This window comes from Chrysochloris asiatica, unplaced genomic scaffold (genome assembly GCF_000296735.1).
Source record: "Chrysochloris asiatica unplaced genomic scaffold, ChrAsi1.0 scaffold00043, whole genome shotgun sequence".
Taxonomy (NCBI): Eukaryota; Metazoa; Chordata; class Mammalia; order Afrosoricida; family Chrysochloridae; genus Chrysochloris; species Chrysochloris asiatica.
In genome coordinates this window covers 19,892,033-19,911,000 of record NW_006408561.1, presented here as the reverse complement: position 1 = coordinate 19,911,000, position 18,968 = coordinate 19,892,033, and the positions used below count along the sequence as shown (strand labels likewise).

Below are 18,968 nucleotides of genomic sequence, written 5' to 3'. Positions count from 1 at the left end.
GAAATTTTATTTTTTTTCCCACCCAGAAGTATTTCTGGTTTATGCCATCGAAGTCTTGACAGCCTATAAATTTATCATTCTTTTCAAATCTTTTCTAAAGCCCTGGAATTTTCTGTTGCACAGAATTTTATGACTGATTGTATAGCTTTGTCTAGTTTTTTAAAAGATCAAATTTGCTTTCTAGTTTAGATAATTTAATATAGATAAATATTGCTTTTGGGGAAAAAAAAAAAAAGAACTCTCAACTTTCCCCAGGTTACTTAAATCACTCTAGAAGTCATCAGAATTTAATCCATGGCTTAAAACCCCACTTGAAACTCTTTCGCCATTCCAGTGAGTCTGAGCAGGGATCCGTTAGACCTAACAATGGTAAGTTACGTGTGAAGCAGCAGGCCCTCTGTAGGCTTCTGCTTTTGTTGCATTGTCCGCTGTATGAACATAGTGAGTCATTTCTGATTTGGTTTTGTGTTTATAGTTTTCACACCATGTATGTCAGCGAGAGTCAGCTTTGTATAAAGTCCTGGGTAGTACACAAATTCTATTCCCAAGAGCTTACACTCCTAAGCAGTGAGGATAAAACATTCTGATAACTGTCTGAAGCATTTGGGGGCGGGGGGAGGGGGTGTTCAGTGGTAGACTTCTTGCCTGCTCTGCAAAATACTCAGGTTTGATTCCCAGCCAATGCACCACATTTTAAGTGCCAATGGAGGGTTGCATGTTGCTGTGATATTGAGTTTTCAGACTAAGACGGACTATGAAGAAAGGCCTGATGGTCTACTTTTAAATGTCAGCCAATGGAAACACTATGATCACAATGGCTTAATCCCATGTGTATGGGGTCACCATGAGTTAGGGGCTTCTTTGACAGGAGCTAACAACACCTGAGTGACACAGACAGTTTGGAAGTGTTAGAAGACCTGTGGAAGGTGGGACAACTTCCTCAATAGTGACCCAGGAAGACTGTCTTGAGAAGGTGACATTTGAGTGACGTCTGAGAGTTATTTGATTGACATGGGTAAGAGTAGGAAGACATTAAAGTTGAAGGAAATGGCAAATGCTTTAAAATATTAGAAATGAAAATATATCATGTAGTGGAGCTGTCGCATAGAAGACTAGAGAGATATGCAGTGGTCATATTTGAAGGATGCAACACGAGGGTGAGGAATGGGACCTTTATTTTATTAAGAATCGTGAAGCTCTCTAAATGGAGGTGTAATGCTTTAGATGTGGATTTTTAGAAATTATTATCTGATGACCTTTTGTAAGAAGACCCAAATTTTCAAGGAGTGAATTAATCAGGTCATAAATTAGAGTGGTGAGAATAAAAAGAAATTTGGCAACTGATAAGACGATATAGGGACAAGGAATAATAGTAACAAATAACAGTGGTGAAATCATTTGCTAACATTTGTGGTATGCAGACTCCCTCTTTCAGTGCCTGAGTATTTGCAGTGTCCAGTAGTACAGGCATGCCTCAGAGCTATTGTGGGTTCAGTTCCTGACCACCACAATAAAGCAACGATTACAATAAATTGAGTCACACAAATATCTTGGTTTTCCAGTGCATATAAAAGTTATGTTCACACTATTCTCTAGTCTATTAAATATGCAGTAGCATGATGAAAAAGCTTGAAATATTATGAGAATGACCAAAGTGTGACACAGAAATACTGAGTGAGCATATGCTATTGGAAAGAGAGCGCTGATAGACTTGTCCAGTGTAGGGCTGCTGTAGCCTTGGATGTGTAAAACAAGACTATATCTATGAGACACAATAAAGTGAGGCATACTTGTAATCTTGTTCTGTTTTATGGATGAGGAAACTCAGCCCTGGAGATAAGTGATCTGCCCATGATGGCCCCAGTTATTAGCCTCCCCATGCTCATTTGTGATTTAGCAGAAATTCAGATTACCACCTTTTGGGTGAAATTCCAAGGCCAAGGTTTCATGTACTCATGTGGGAAATGAGGAAGTTAGAGCCCAGCTGACATACTAGGTCTGAGTCACTTGTGACTGCAGGCACTATTGAACCTAATAAATTAAGCTGAACTTTGAGCAATAGTTGTCAGCATTTTAGTATAAAGATTCCTCTTAGTATCAATATATTTTGTGAGAACATTTGTTTTCTTTTAAAATGCATTGATTAACTTCATTTTTAATGTTTTGTTTGAGCTCCAATGTAACTGTTAAATAATTGTATAATTAGAAAAGCATAATAACATTAAAATATTTTTAAATGGAAATGGTCATATATGATAGAGATATTTAGCATGCAGCTAATGTTTGATGTATGTATGAATTCAAAAACTACTCACAGTATTTTCTGTCCTCAAAAGAGTTTCAAAGTCTAGGTACTCAGAGCCAAGAGGTTTTTGCAACTTCAGAGACCTGTTGTTGTTTTTAGGTGCTATCAAGTTGGTTCCAACTCAAAGAGACCCTGTGCGCAACAGAATGAAACACTGCCCAGTCCTGTGCCATCCTCCCAACTGTTGCTATGTTTGAGCCCATTGCTGCTGCCACTATGTCAGTCCATCTCCTTGGGGGTCTTCCTCTTTTTTGTTGATCCTCGACTTTACCAGGCATGATGTCCTTCTCCAGGGAACTGGTCCCTCCTGATAATATGTCTTGCTGTCCTGTCTTCTCGTGAGCATCTGACTGTACTTCTTCCAACACAGATTTTTTGTTATTCTGAAGTACATGGTACTTTTAATGTTTTTCTCCAACACCATAACTCAAGTCCATCAATTCTTTTAGAGTCTTCCTTATTCATTGTTCAACTTTTGCATGTATACGAGACAATTAGAAATATCATGGATTGGGTCAGATTTACCTTAGTCCTCAAACAGACATCTTTGCTCTTAAATGCTTTAAAGAGGTCTTCTGAAGCAGATTTCCCCAATGCAATACATCTTTTGATTTCTTCTTGACTGCTGTTTTCCATGAGCATTGATTGGAGATCCAAGCAAAATGCAGTCCTTGACAATTTCAATCTTTTCTCTATTTGTCATAATATTATTTATTGGTCCAGTTAGGAGGATTTTTGTTTTCTTCACATTGAGGTGCAATCTATATTCAAGGCTGTTGGGTTGATCTTCATTAGTAGTATTTTAAGCCCTCTTTGCTTTCAGCAAGCAAAAGTGTATCATCTACATATCACAGATTCTTCCTCCAATCTCAATGCCACATTCTTCTTCATATATTACATGTTCTTGGATTATTTGGTCATTACATAGATTGAATAAGTATGGTGAAAGGATGCGACCCTGGTGCACACTTTTCCTGATTTTATACCATTCAGTATTGCCCTGTTCTGTTCTAACAATCGCATCTTGGTCAACCACAAAATTTGCAGTTCAAACAATGAAATGTTCTGTAATACTCATTCTTCGCAATGTTATCCATGGTTTGTCATGGTCCACACAGAATCTTTTCATAGTCAATAAAGCACAAGTAAACATTTTCTGATATTCTCTGCTTTCAGTCAATGAGGTCAGCGATGATATCCCTAGTTCCACATCCTCTTCTAAATTTGGCTTGAATTTCTGGCAGTTCCTTGTCAATGTACTATTGCAACCATTTTTGAATTACCTTCAGCAAAATTCTATTTGCATATGATATTAATAATATTGTTCAATAATCTCCACATTTGTTTAGGTCACCTCTCTTTGGAAAGGGCACAGATATGGATCTCTTACAATCAGTTGGCCAGGGAGCTGTCTTTCAAATTTCTTGGCATAGATGAGTGAACATCTGCAGTGCTGCATCAGTTTCTTGAAAATTTCAATTTCAAATTGTATGAAAGATAAAGAATTTGAAATAGGCCTGGTGTTGTTGATGTTAAGTGTTATCGAGTTGACTCCAACCCACAGCGACCCTGTGTATAGGGTTTCCAAGGAGCTGCTGGTGAGCTTGAACCACCAACCTTGCAGTTTAAACAAGTGCACCTTTTTTTTTTTTTTTTTTTAACCAGCAGTCAAACATTTTAATATTTGTGCCTAAACCTTGCCAGGCAATTTTAATTCACATTTACACTTTTCCTATAGAAAATAAAAAGGAAGACATGGTATAGAATGTGAAAAATACTCAAAATGCCATCATTTTAAATGGAATTGAATCCTTTTCAAAACATTGTGTCCAGTAAAACCGTTGCCTCGAGAGGTATTTTGTCAGTTCTATGCACCTCTCAAAACCCACTGAAAGCTATAAAAAGCACCTGCCATCTTTCGTGAACTCCAGATTCATTTTTTTCCTGGGATTGGATTCTAACGTGGCCCCTCTGCAGCAGAAACAGAGCTGGGGGCAACAGCTGAGGAACTTCTTAGACCTGTCACAGGTGACCTCATTCCATTGCAAAATCCAGCTTTGCAGTTGGACGCATTAGCCACACCAGGTCTCTGGTAGTTGTTGTTAAATGCCTTCAAGTCGATTCCGACCCCATAGTGAGCCTGTATAGGGTTTCCAAGGAGCAGGTGGTGAACTTGAACCACCGAATTTGCAGTTCAAATGACTGTGCAATCTGAAGCATTAGCCACAGGGCCACACCAGGACTCCTGTTGTTGTTGTTAGGTGCCATCAAGTCGTACCAACTCATAGCAACCTTATACACAGCAGAACAAAACACTGCCCAATCCTGGGCCAACCTCACTATTGTTGCCACGCTTGAGTCCACTGATGCTGCCACTTGGCCAGTCCATCTCATTGGGGGTCTCCAGTAGCACCTTTTAATTCCAGTGTGTAACTTTAATCCTTCAGGACTGACTGAATTTTTGTTTGCTTTTAATGAGAAGGAAGAATCATAAAGTTGAGATATCTGAATTATGACCAGTCATAGTATTGCTGATGATGGGGTTGGGGGGAAGTGGAAAACAAGATGTGAACCAGAAGCTTAACACATTAATGAATCAGGGCAAGGTAAGGCTGAGAGTGGTGATGTCCACAGTGATAATAGTATCAGGAGGCCAATGTACCTGGTTTGCAGCTATTGACAGAAAGCATCCTAGATTTATACCTATAGCCCTCTTCTATTAAACTGAATGCACTTCCATTACAACATAGTTTATTAAGAGAAAAAAATGTAAACAACCTAAATGTCCAATAGTAGGAATGGATGGTGAAGAACATGATGAATGGTTCATCCTCTGATGGAATTGTACAGTCATTACAAACTAAGTGCGGACACAAAAATAAATGTGTATGAACCATTTATTTGACTAAATAAATATTCATTGAGCTAATAAAACAAACAAAATGAAGCTAATACTTTACATGAGAGGTAGGGAGGAAAATTCTAAACACAAATAGATCAAATACACGATATGTCAGGTGGTGATCATTACCATGGAGAACAATACAGCAGGGTGAGGTAGAGGGTCAATAAAAACAAGAGAAACTCAGCATGAGATGGACTGGCAAATGACTGCAGGACCAGGCAGTTCTTCTTCCTGGTACACCTAAGATTGCTGTGAGTTGAAGCTGACTCAATTTAAACCAAGAACAATAAGGGAAGAAAGGCAGTCGGAAGAGTTACAGTTTTAAATATGGTGGTTGGAGAATGCATTTCTAATTAGGTGATTTTTGAACAGAGACCAAAAGGAAGAAAAGAACAAGGATAAGAGGCTATCTGTGGGGAGGGCGGCCCAGACAGGAGGACTAACCACTTTAAGACTATGAGGTATAGTCCAGGGACAGCCAGGGAGCCAATGTGGCTGTAGTTGAGTGGGCTACTGGGGAATGATGGGCCGTGAGGCCAGAGGTTATAGACTGAGCTGTATTACATTAGGTCCTTCAGGCCATTGTACAAATTTTGTTTTTCACTCTGCGTGAGATGAGAAGTCATTGGAGAGTTTTAAGCAAAGACAAATAAGATCTGACTTTCATGTTTGCAGGCTCATTCTTGAATCAGGCCAGATAAGATATGATGGTGGCTTGGATCAAGTAGTCATAGTGAAACTGGAAAATAATGACCAGGCAGATATTGAATATAGCTTGACAATACAACTGACAGTATCTACGGATATACTAGAAGTGAGAGAAGGAGTTGACTCCTAAGTATTGGCTCAAGAAGTTGAAATATAAAATTTGGGATTTTACCCATTATGCATCTGATTCTTTGTTGCCCCTCCTCTTTTTTTTTTTTTAACAAACTACCATACTTTCTGGAGTCCTGGTGTAGTGCTGTGGGCTAATGCACTGGACTGCAAAGTCAGTTTGGACTACAAGGTCGGTGATTCAAGCTCATCAGTGGCTCTTCAGAAACCCTATACAGGATTGCTATGGGTCACAACCGACTCGACAGCACTTAACAACAACAACATACTTACTATTTTTGTTTTTGCTTAGTGCCATCGAGTTGGTTCTGACTCAGCGACCCTGTTTAGGGGGACTGAGGAGTGGTTGGTGGATTTGAACTGCTGACTTTGCAGTTCAAACCTACTTTGTAGTCCAGTGCATTATCCTGCAGCGCCATACTAGGAGTCCATACTTATTATGTTGTTGTTGTTGTTAAGTGCCGTCGAGTTGATTCTGACCCATAGCGACCCTGTATAGGTTTTCCTAGGAGCAGCTGGTGAGCTTGAACCGCTGACTTTGCAGTTCAAACGGCTTTACAGTCTGGCGCATTACTTACTATAAGGACTCTATAATTGAACAACAAGCAAATCTACTTTTTAATTCAGGCCATTTCAGGGTTAGACAACAAGAAGTCAATTGGGAGAAATTAGTAGAATTCTATTTTTAACAGTATTTAATCTTTTTAGTCTTTGGCACTTTAAGGCATTTTTCTTTTATAGAAAAAATACCAATAACTTCTAGAACATGAACTTTTTAGTTAGAGATAGAATGTGTGTGGTGTATGGTATAAGTGTATGGTTAATGTTTAAAAATTTTTGTTCTGCAATATCTATTGATCATCTTCTGGCTGCCAATAGCTACACTTGTCAGTGGGGCTGATGGGGGGGGGCATGGATACAGTCCCTACACCTGAGGAGTTTATAGACTCATGGAGGGGAGGTCCTTATACAATTGTATCAGAGAGTCAGAGCCATTGATTTATGGGACAGTAACAATTAGTAATGGACTCTCCCTATAATCATCTAGGGACACCTTTCTAGAGTTGTTGTAGTTAAGTGCCATCGAGTTGGTTCTGACTCAGCAATCCTGTATAGGATTTCTGAGAAGTGACTGGTGAGCTTGAACCACCAACCTTGAGGTTCAAACCAATCTTGCAGTCCAGTGCATCAGCCCACAGGGCCACATCAGGCCTTTCCAGAGTAAGTGACAACCTGTTCTTGAAGGATGGTTAGGAAACCAGACTGAGAGGCAGGGAAGAACATTTCAGACAGAAGGAATAATGTGCCAACTTTACAGAGGCCTTGAAGACCAGAGCTGTCCAAATACAGTCAGAATTGTGGTGCATGTGGACCATGCTTTCCCTGGATGCTACTGCAAGTAGTATCATTTATTCGTTCGATATACATTTTTTTGCATCCAATGCCTATTTGTTAAGTGCCTCATTGTGCCAAGCACTGTATTTGTGATTTGTAGTTCTGCTAGGCTTTCTCCTTAGTTGCTTGGATGGTCCACCATACCCCATAAACTTACAAACTTTTAAATTGAAAGTTTTTACCCTTAAAGTGGAATGGCCCCAGCAATGCTCTTTGTGAAATGCTGCAGTAGATTGCTGCTTTTGTGCCACTAAGTTCACAAGCTCTTGTCTGTCATTGTGATATTTCTTATGGATGTCGTTTCTTATTTTAGGAATATAGAATGTTAAAACCAAAGGATCACAGATGTCATCTATGTCAAACTCTCTCTTCTATACATAAAGGATTTCTAGTCCAAAAGGTGAAGACCAGTGTCACTTAGCTAGTTAATTCCAGGACTGGAATAGGGTTTGTCTCTAAATTTGAGGTTTTTGCTTTTTGAGATGCAAAAGACAAGAATTATGTATTCGACAGGTACCATGTTGATTAAGGACCGAAAAGGGCATGACTTTGTTTTTTGCCTCTGCATTTCATACCTAGCTTTTTATTGCCCCTCTTCACAAATGCATTAGTCACTGTTAACCTGAGATTGGTTCTTCCAGTCATCTGGTAGATGGTGAAAATAAAACAACTCAACTATTGAGACTGTTTATTTTCATCATCTAATGATGAAACTGCTTGGAGCCCCAACTCCCCACTAAACAGGCTTCTGCGAGATGTTTGTCAGTCCGCAGCTTCTACTCAAATGGATACATACTGCCTGAGTTATAAGTCTTAAGAAAAAAAATGTTAGAAGTTTGTTAAATGTTTTGTAAATGAGAGCTGAGCCTCAGTCTCCGGGGCCAGCCTGAATTCAGTCTCTGAACAGGTGTTACTACGTTTTCAGATACCAGCTCCATTCGCAGCTTACAAACAGGTGTGGGAGAACTCCACGGGGAAACCAGATTCTGGCATGGGAAGGACTATTGCAACTTTGTCTTCAAAGACTGGGTTCAACTTGACAAACCTTTTGCTGGTGAGTATCATTATCAGGGAATGGCTGGATATATGAGGGAGTCTTCAAAATGTTCATGGTACTTTCATGATCTTAATTCCATTTGTCCATGAACATTTTGAAGTTCCCTCATATTTTGTCTTTTACTTTTTAGCATCTCAGAAAGTATGCATATGCATGATTGTTTATGATCTTACTTTGCTTTTGTGTGTTTTTTTTCTTTGAACATTGGCTAAAACTTTGGAGATGGATTCAGTTATGTACTTAATGGCTTAGAGTAAGAAAAGAACATGAAATTGAGCTTACTTGCAGTGAGCACCAGGCTTCTTATGAACAGTAATTCTCTAAGAGATGGTAGTGTTCCTTTGATCATCTTCTTTCCTGTGTGTCATCTTCATCTTCCAGCAGCACACTTATAGACTGTCATAGCGCTTCTGTGTCTAAGAAGAAATAGAGATGACCTGCCATTATTTCAACAAGATAAAAAAGAAAAGTACAAAATAACCAGCCTTGATTATGTGTACCAACTCATATCTTGCCTCATTTAGTGATAATCTTACACTGTTTATGGAAGTGCCTGTATGTGGGGGTGGGGGTGGGGTGTGGTGGTGATGATAGTGATTAGGGTGCTATGTTCCTCAGTGTGCTATCTGTATTTCCCTTAGCTATAGAGGTGTTGATCTACTCAAGCTGAGACTGTACACCCAGTGCCAGTGAACAGAGCACACACTTTCTGAATCCTATTTGGGGTCAGGGTGTAGGGTTTCTGCCCTTGGTACAGCCGTTGGTGATGGTCCTTGCCTGGTGCATCTGGGCAGATTTCATTGACAGGTACTCCACTCCCCGGATGCCGTGGCATGACATCGCCTCTGTGGTCCATGGGAAGGCGGCTCGTGATGTGGCACGTCATTTCATCCAGCGCTGGAATTTCACAAAGGTACAGGGATGTGATCACCATGAAGCAGCTCACATGGAGAGAGGCGAGCCTGGCCAGAGGAGAAATTGCAGGGTTGCTGCACCAAGACAGTGGTCAGAGCACCTCCTCCTCTGGACAAAAGAGGAGGCATTGCTGAATTTGCACACCACAGACAATCCAGAGTGGGTGTCTTAGACTGGGTTTTCTAAAGAAGCAACACCAGTGAAACATATATATGTGTATCTATAGAGAGAGGGAGTTCTGGTATGGTGCTGTGGGTTAATGCACTGGACTGCAAGGTTGGTTTGAACTGCAAGGTTGGCAGTTCAAACTCACTAGCCACTCCTTGGAAACCCTATACAGGGCTTCCAAGGAGTGGCTATGAGTCAAAACTAACTCCACGGTACTTAACAACAACATAGAGAGTCCTGGTGTGGAACTGCAGGTTAATGTGCTGGACTGGGAGATTGGTTTGAATCAAAAAGTCGGTGGTTTAAACTCACCAGCCACTCCTCAGAAACCCTATACAGCATCACTAACAGTTAGAACTGACTCAACAGCACTTAATAACAACATAGAAAGGTTTATTATCTTACAATTGTAGAATCCCAGGTCCCCAGTGGAAGAGAGAGTTCCTTCTTCAAGCCCAGTAAGTTGGGAGCAGGCTACCTCCCCACCCCAGGAAGCATCCCTTCAATTGATTGGCTACTCATAGCTGCTCATCATAGTGCTATATCTGCATTAGGTTTCATCACCATGGAAATAAGCACATCCCACTGCTAAACCTCTGTTAATTACTAACTATTCCCACCTTCTCCCTCTTTTTAGCTGGGATGAGCAGACCCAGCATCAGCAAAAATGCAAAATTAGTAAAAACGAATTCCACCCTAGGCGTATTTAGACAACATATGGCGTGTTTTGTCCAGTTCATGGACAGGAATGAGAAATTCCATTTTCACTGAGAAACTGGGGAGCAATAATAGACTGTTTGATGGAACATGTCCTAAGAGAAGCCTCCAGAGCCCCAAGCAGAAATAGGCTGGCTTCTTTGTAATGCATTGGCCTGGCTGAGGAGGCTTGTAACAGACAACTGTAGGGAGACATGAGCCTTGTTTAAGTGAGAAAACCCAAGCTTTAAAGTCCCTTTCAACCCTGGAATGACACAGAGTGCATATTGGTGTGGGATTCTGAAAAGTACTTCTAAGTAAAGCGAACAGTTTAAAGGCTGAGTTTCTTTTAATATGCCTTCATTATTTGTAAGGATTTGATCTAACACTCATCAGTGAAACACATATAGCATCCAGGTGTTACTAAGCCTCCAGGAATAACCATTTTATTAATATTTAAATAGATGAGCCGTTCCTTCTCTTGTTAGTTTTGGGAGAAGGACATAATTTTATTAACAACTTATCTTTCATTCATGTAAGTATCATAAAAACTTAGCAGAAGCTGTTCTAATAAAAATTCAGGAGGAATTGATGAATAAACAATGGGACACTGGGTTTAACCTGCTGGACTAGCAGAAAGAGCACCAACCTTGTGGTCAGTTAGCAGCATGCTTATCCCATACACCATCAGAGCTCTCTGCTAATATTGCATACACGTTATTGTTGTTGTTAAGTGCATTGAGTCAGTTCCTACTCATAGCAACCTTGTATAGGGTTTCCAAGAAGCAGCTGATAGGTTGGCTGTCCAGTGCTTATCCTACACTAGGACTCCAAATAGGTTATTTTGTTGGGGTTTTTGTTAAGTGCTGTCAAGTCGGGTTTCAATTTACAATGAGTCTGTGTAGGGTTTCTGAGGATCAGCTAGTGAATTTGCAATTCAAATGACCTTACGTTCCAGTGCTTATCCTAAAGCACCACATCTGGACTCCAGATAGGTAATTTTTGTTGCTGTCAAGTGCCGTAGAGTTGGTTCCAACTCATAGCGTCCTGTATAGGGTTCCTGAGGAGCAGCTGGTGAGTTTGAACTGCCGACCTTGTGATTCAAGCTGACCTTATGGTCAAATGCTTATCCTATAGCACCATACCAGGACTCATCAGGGAACATCAGGATATTAGAAGCTCTTATATCTGACTCCTGGGAACACTAGGAAGCTTTTTAAAAAGTATACAACCTTTGACCCATAAACATTCTTTCCAGGTATTAAAGCTAAAGAAGTAATCCAATATGACAATTTAGTATGATTACTTCTGATACTTGAAATGAAATTTTTAAACAACTGAAATGCTTACTAGGAAGAATTTATTAAACCAGTTTTAGTTTTTCCATACCATTTTATTATGAAGTCATTTTTAAATGACCACGTAGAATTGCACTGCTGCAGTGACAAAATGTCTACAACATTCACCAGTTGCCTTCAGGCAACTTCTGAGTACTTATGTAACAGTAAAAATAGGCTACAAAACAGTAGCTTCCCTTAGGCAGCTACATATCTCCTTTAACTATAGATTGATTATATGAACTCATTTGTTATGTCTATAAAGCAATACATGCTCACTATAAAAGAACAAAGAAGGAAACATAGGAAAAAGATAGAAAACAATGAAACAATCTATGGCCCCCTCACATAGAAATAACCACTGTTAACATGTTTCTTTTATTTTACAAATGAACCTGAGTTGAGAGCAAGACAACTGTTTTCTCATTTGAGTCATGTTTATCTGTTTCTCTTTAATGTAGATTATGAAATCAAAGTATCGGTCTCTTTCGTACCCATTCCTGCTTCCAAAATCTCAAAAAACAGCCCATGAGTTGAACTATCAAGTGCCTGAGTCTGTGCATGCAAGAGTACAGGTAAGTCTGGCTTTCCTTTCTTATAAAGTGCTACTGGGTAAAGTTACTCATATTAGACTCAGTGTCGATTACATTGGCTTCAGAGTGTTCTATAAGGACTTCTTCACAGCACATCCAAATGAACTTTTTACAATGTAGTAAACTGGTACAGTTCTTATTTAAAAATGCATTCAATTTACCCTCCTTTTAGAATTTTTTTATAGGCATAATAAATGCTTATGCACAGAAAAGACCACAGTCAAGGAAAGGGTATTCCTGTACTCCTCCTGAAGTGGTCCTGGCTCATGGTACACAGTCCACTGGGACTGATAGCAGCATTTAAGTACCAAGAATGTGGCTGAAACTCAGCATCCTGGAAGCTAGCTATAGCTCAGTCTACTTTTAGTTCTTAATTAACTGTCATTTGGAATCTCTTTTAATAGGAAAAGGAATTTGTTTAATAGAACTCATAGAATTTTACAGGGTGAGTTATAGTGTTGGAGGAGAATATTAAAGGGTACCATGGACTGCCAAAAGAAACAAAAAAATCTATGTTGGAAGAAGTACAGCCAGAATGCTCCTTAGAAGCCAGGTGGCCAGACTACATCTCGCATATTTTGGATACATTATCAGGAGGGACTCGTGGAGGGTCAGTGAGAAAGAGGAAGACCCCCAACAAGATGGACTGGCACAGTGATAGCAGAAGTGTTCCCAAGCATAATGACAGTTGTGAGATGGGCACCGGGCCTGGCAGTGTTTCTTTATGTGGTGCATAAGGTCACTATGAATCAGTACTGACTCGACAGCACCGAACAACAACAACATATCATCTCAATTTACAAATAAGACAAATCAAACTTGTCAGTAGGACTGTGAGACTGGTCCAAGGTAACTCATCAATTTACTGATAGAAGTGGAACTTGAAATCCTGATCAGTTGCTACCTGCTCTGCTCCCACTTCTAACTTCAGCTCAAATATCTTGGGATCACTTAGGGACAGAATGCAGATAAACTGCCTTTGGCATTGCCCTTTATTCAAAGTCATCATTAGCATCAAAGACATTAAGTAAAGGTCAATGGTCTGCTACTGGCTTCACTAATGTATATCTAGACATGAATTCCAATAAATGTGATAATATAAATGAAATGCCTGAAGAGTTGTTTTTGTACTATATACAAGTTGTTGTTGTTAAGTGCTATCAAGTTGGTTCTGACCCATAGCAACTCTGTATAGGGTTTCCGAGGAGCAGCCAGTGAGCTTGAACCACCAACCTTGCAGTTCAAATGGCTTTGTAGTCTGGCACATTAACCCACAGTGCCACACCAGGACTCCTATATACAAGTAGAAGTAGGCATTTCAAACCATAGATCTAAAACTGGAACAATCATAAAGGAAAAACCACTTGATAGAAGTATCTATAGCAAAAACCTCCCATGGAGGTTGACCATGGAGTCAACCAATTTAAACTTTAGGCAGCATAGATAGTTAGGTATTCATATGTAAATTGATAAATATTTTATTAACTTGCTTAATTTTATCCTACTTAGATAACCATCCCCATGATTGGTTACAGATTGTACCATTGTGATTCATAGAGTTTTCATTGGTTGATTTTCAGAAGCAGGTCACCAGGTTTGTCTCATTCGGGAAACTGTTCAGCATCATACTAATGCACAGCCTCAACTGACCAACACATACTGACTGCCCATGAGGTGTATTGACTAGAAACTGAAACAGGGTTTCCCACATGGAAAGCAAAAATTCTACCATCAAACCACTGCTGTCCCTTTGTATTCCTATTCTATTGATGTCCGATTGAATTCCAACTCATAGTAGACCTCTAGCACAGAGAGCTGCTCCTGAGGGTTTCTAAGGCTAATCTTTGGAAATGCCACATCTTTCTCCAGCGGAGCGGCTGATGGGTTTGAACCACTGACCTTTAGGTTAGGAGCCAAGTGTGCCACCAGGATTCTTTATGAACTCCGATTAGACCTCCTCTGGAATCTTGGTGTGGTGCTGTAGGATAAGCACTGGACTACAAGGTTAGTTTGAACTGCAAGATCGGCAGTTCAAACTCACCGGCCACTTCTCAGAAACCTTCTACAGGGTCTCTGTGAGTCAGAACTGACTTGACAGCACTTAACAACAACATTATTTATTGTCACAGATGAGGAAATTGAAACTTTAAGAGTTAAACTTATTAGGTTTAAGTAATACTACTAGTAAGTGGTGGGATGAAACTCCATCTAAACTCTCTGACTCTAGGGCCAGAGGTCATAGCTGTTACACATGATGACTGTTTCTAATAAGATCTGAGATAGTTGTAACCAGCAAGCTCTAGACAAGGCAAAGCTGATTGACATTTTTTCCTTTTGATAAACATCTTCTGTTGCCTTAGGCCCCAAATCTATTCTGTTTTCCTTTTGCTTCTTTCTGGCTCCCTAAAGCCCCCAACTGTACCTTTAAAAAAAAAAAAAAAAAAAGTGTTTTTTCTTACTTTAAGTCCCATTTTACAAAATTATCTTTTCTTGTTCTCTTTTGGCCTCAAGATTAACTTTTCCCTTTTGTTCAGACAAAACGATTATCCCATTTGAGTAATTGCACACCATGATGTAAATGACTGACATTTAACTTTAGAAAAGTGGTTATTAAAAGAAATAACTTGGTAGTTTGAGACAGTGTGATGAAATTAGTTCCTTTATGTGGTCCTTATGACTTGGTTCTTTGGAAAAACAATTTAAGAGATTTCCCTCCTAAGCCTTAAAGGTTCAGTTGACTTTGCCCTAGTTTGCTATTCAGGTTGATTGACATTTCCTGAGTAAGCTGTAAACAATTTGGTTTGATTCTTTTTGTCTGGAACTGAGCTGCGGTCAGCTCTGTGATTGGTATAAACCTTGCAGGGATTGGACAGTAGACCAGGCAAATGAAGTGTGTGAGGCCTACTGAGAGGGAATTGGTCAGTTTGTGGCCCTGCTGGGAGGAGCCAGGCCTTGAAATTGACAAGAAGTTGTATATATCTGCAGCCAACCCCACGGAGATTTTCCAGACAGAAAAAAAAGCAGCAAGAAAGGAAAGAAGGAAAAAAAGAGAGGTGGAGGGTAGCGGTGGGTAGGGAGGCAAGAAACCTAAAAGAGTTGTAACAAGTGTCACAGGCTATCACAAGCGTCAAAGGCTGTAACACTGAAGACAGTGAGGAGCCCAGAAGAGGTCCTGTGGCAGTCAGTGGTGACAGACGGGAAGCTGGTTCTCTGGGGTGAAAGGAGGTCTTTGCCTACATGTTTGCTAATCCTGAGTTGTAACCTATTGATACTGGTCCCAAGGTGCACCTTGTACCTTCTTTACTAAACCACGTAACTGTAAACTGGTTGGTGAGTTCTGAATAACCAAGGAGAGAAGTACAGTGTATTCTGGAGGGACAGCTGGTATTTGATTTAATAAAAAGCAGCCTTTTTTAGAGAGTGGAGAGGTATGTTTGACTTCTACATTATAGGGACCAGTCCTGAGCTGATCTTGATTAGTATTATACCCCCCTGAAGTTAGGTTCTGATGCTGATACCACTACCATGACCACCTAGAGTTTACAGGCAGGTTTTTAAACCAAGTCGTTTTCTTGATACTCCTTGCCTGCTATTCATGTGAACACAGACTGGAAGAATAAGGCCTCTGATTATTTGAACAAAGCCCTTCTCTTGCCAATCCATACCACGTGTGAATGTCTAGAAGAATGTCAACCACTATTTGGAGAACATGTAAACTGTGCTTTTATTCTAATAGCCTTTGCTCCATGATTGACTTGTATTCTCTGGCAAATAAAAATGAATTAAAATGTGGGCTGGACTTACAAGGAATTAAAACACTAGTATGGCACTCTACAATAATGCACTGGACTGCAAGGTTAGTTTAAATTGTAGGGTCAGTGGATCAAGCTCAATAGTCTTTTTCTCAGAAATCCTATATAGGGTCATTCTGAGTTGGAACTGACTCAACAGCACTTAACAACAAAAACAACACTAGGATAAGAGAAAGAAAAAGAGCTTGGAATAAATACTCAGAAAGTTGTGGAAATGTTTCTTCAAGATGAGATTTCTTTTAATCAGTGCATAAATTTGGCTCAGGCCGTGTAAGGAAATTAGGGCTATGGCTAAAGCGAAGGCTATCTTTTAATTTTTTTTTTTTTTTAAAGGGGGGCATAGTACAATGGAACATGATTGGTTCTAGTTACAATTATGAGGCTAAAACATAAAATCAGAAATATAACTTTTTAAATACTTTGAAATTGTGTATTTGAACTTTAGGTTTGAAAAGTGTGGGTTATTTTGATTCCCAGCATACTAGGTAATCAAAGATAAGTCCCATGTCTGCGTGTGTGAGGAGCAACTTAAGGTTTGCACAAATGGCACTGGCTTAAAACAGAAATGCAAGCCACATAGGTCAAATCGGTTAAGAAAAAAACAAGAGTAAATCTTAAATTTAAAACAAAAGGAAGTCAATCAAAATGTGTTTGACTGATTTAACTATTTACAAAACTTTCTAGACCATCAAGCATTTCAAGCAGTTGAGTTGATTTATGCATAACCTCATGGTTCCATGGTTCATGGAGAGAAGCAGCCCAAGGAGGAAATTTGTATTTTCAACCTCTATTGTGGTGATAGGCAGATTTTTAAACTATTAAGAATAGTGGTACATGAATAAAAATCCCAAGTGATTTTTTTCCCTGTGTTGCTTGAAAGATGTTTCAAGTTTAACCAAAAATGATGGGTTTTGTTTTTTTTTTTTAATTGAGTGTTCATTTTAAGAACATGGTATAGTTTGGGCTCAGATAGTGGAATCAATGAATGCTAAGCCCTTGGGAGGTCAGCAACCTTCCATGTTGTATGGAGGCTTCTGAAAGAACTCTTCACTTTTACTAAAGCTTTCCCAAATGCTGATACACAAAGACTTCTTCTTTTAAGTTATATATTTACTTCTTTTAAACATTAAATACCTTGAAGAAGGGACATATTTTCCATTAGCCTTCAGAGAGGAAATAGTAAATATACGGCCTTCATACTTTCCTTCCCTGCAGCCATGAACAGTCAACCTCAAATTTACTCCCCAGCATGCTTCAAACCCACCAGCCTTTCCTCAAAAATCCTATACAGGGTCTCTGAGTCAGAACCGAACCTACTCAACGACACTTAACAACAACATGTACAATTCTAGAACCTTCTCTTACAAATAGCTGACCAGGAAACTTCGAATCAAGCAGACTTAATTTACAAAGTTGAAATCTACTTGACACTCCTAAGTTGTGAGCCTGAGAAAGGAAAGAAAGTATGTGGTTTCTGAACTTGAGGGAAAAACTTGGACGTTACTGTTAAGGGGTGGTATGTAAAACACATCTATCACAGTCTACAGAGTTAGAAGTAGCATATATTGAATATCTATCATGTGCCACATAACATTCTTAGAACTTTGGGTTCCTTATGCTGTGTTTTTTTTTTTTTCCTTCGTGGCAGCCTCAGGGTTATGTGTGTCAACGAGGAGAGAGAGAGAGCTCAACTTTATAGTCAAGGAACCTGACACTTTGCGATACTAAAATGACTTACTTGTCCATGGTGAAAGAGCCCAGAACTGCAAAGTTATTACACAGATCTAACTGCAGAATTCAGACGTTAACAGTATACTCTGCAATTCTGTACACTGCTTCCAGAATTATGTGGAATTAGATCAAGATATGTGGCGTAAGAATCTTTTCAAGGCATAGTCTTTGTATTAAGATCCATACTGTAGAAACACAGTTCAACGTTGACTTAAGTGGACAAAACGTTGAAGCTCCTGTTTGTTCAACTTTCATTATTTCCAGCTAGTGAACAGTAATGCAATTCTTAGGAGATGAGTTAAATCAAGATCTTTTCCCAGTGTGGATTCTATTTAGATTTTCCTTATGAGTTCTCTTCTAAAATGCTTGACTATTCATATTCATAATCAAATTTTCCAATTTTATTGCACATGTTCATCTGATAAAACCAAATAAAATGTTTGAAAGGGAATGAATTTATAATGAATACCTCAAATTGAGTTTAAAAATTCACATTATTGGTTATAGTGCAATGATTGGCTTTTAGTGAGTAATAGGTTTGAATTTAAGTTGTCATATAAATGAAATTTTTGAAGTTATTGATTATGGCAAGATTTTTACTTGACTGAAATTGATCATGTATTGAATCACTGTGTATATGTCTAATAATTATTTGCTTATTTCTGATTCCTGCCTTTTAGTTGCTCCGCTCTGCTGCTGATTGGTCTGCTGGCATTAAGTACCATGAAGAGTCCATCCATTCTGCTTATGTACATGTGATAGAGAACAGCAAGCACTATATATACATAGAAGTGAGTCCTGTTTGAAAATCTGGCTTCCCTTAAATATGATACAGAAACTGGGGTGTCTCTGAACCCACGACCTACCCTGTTAATATGTGCATGTTGAAGTATGAAGAGTACTTATAAGGCTACATGAATTCGGGCTTCACCTGAATCTGTATTTCTCCCACATGCCTAAGGACTCCTGATGTGGTGCTGTAGGATAAGCACTGGACTGGGAACCACAGGTTGATGGTTCAAACCCATCAGCTGCTGCTGGGAAACCCTGTACAGCGTTGCTATGAGTCGGAACTGATTCAACAGTACTTAACAGTAACAACAACCCCATGCCTAAAATCTGCTCTGCATTTTCATTAGTTGAAAACTACACTGAAGTGCCGTTGGGTTGATTCTGACCCATAGTGACCTTGTGTAGGGTTTTCACTGGGCACCTCC

At 39.4% G+C, this 18,968-nt stretch overlaps 1 protein-coding gene across 2 annotated transcripts in view; it reads left to right on the top strand.

The window, feature by feature from the left end:
* The window catches only part of PLD1 (phospholipase D1, phosphatidylcholine-specific), a 168,775-nt gene that overhangs the window by 80,879 nt on the left and 68,928 nt on the right, over positions 1–18,968 (top strand). The window contains exons 15-19 of one of the 2 annotated variants that reach the window (XM_006861840.1): positions 256–369; positions 8,368–8,496; positions 9,294–9,412; positions 12,077–12,190; positions 18,432–18,542. In XM_006861840.1, the coding sequence (XP_006861902.1) occupies positions 256–369; positions 8,368–8,496; positions 9,294–9,412; positions 12,077–12,190; positions 18,432–18,542 (587 nt within the window). The remainder of the gene's footprint in view (positions 1–255; positions 370–8,367; positions 8,497–9,293; positions 9,413–12,076; positions 12,191–18,431; positions 18,543–18,968) is intronic. The other variant, XM_006861841.1, reaches the window with a different exon arrangement.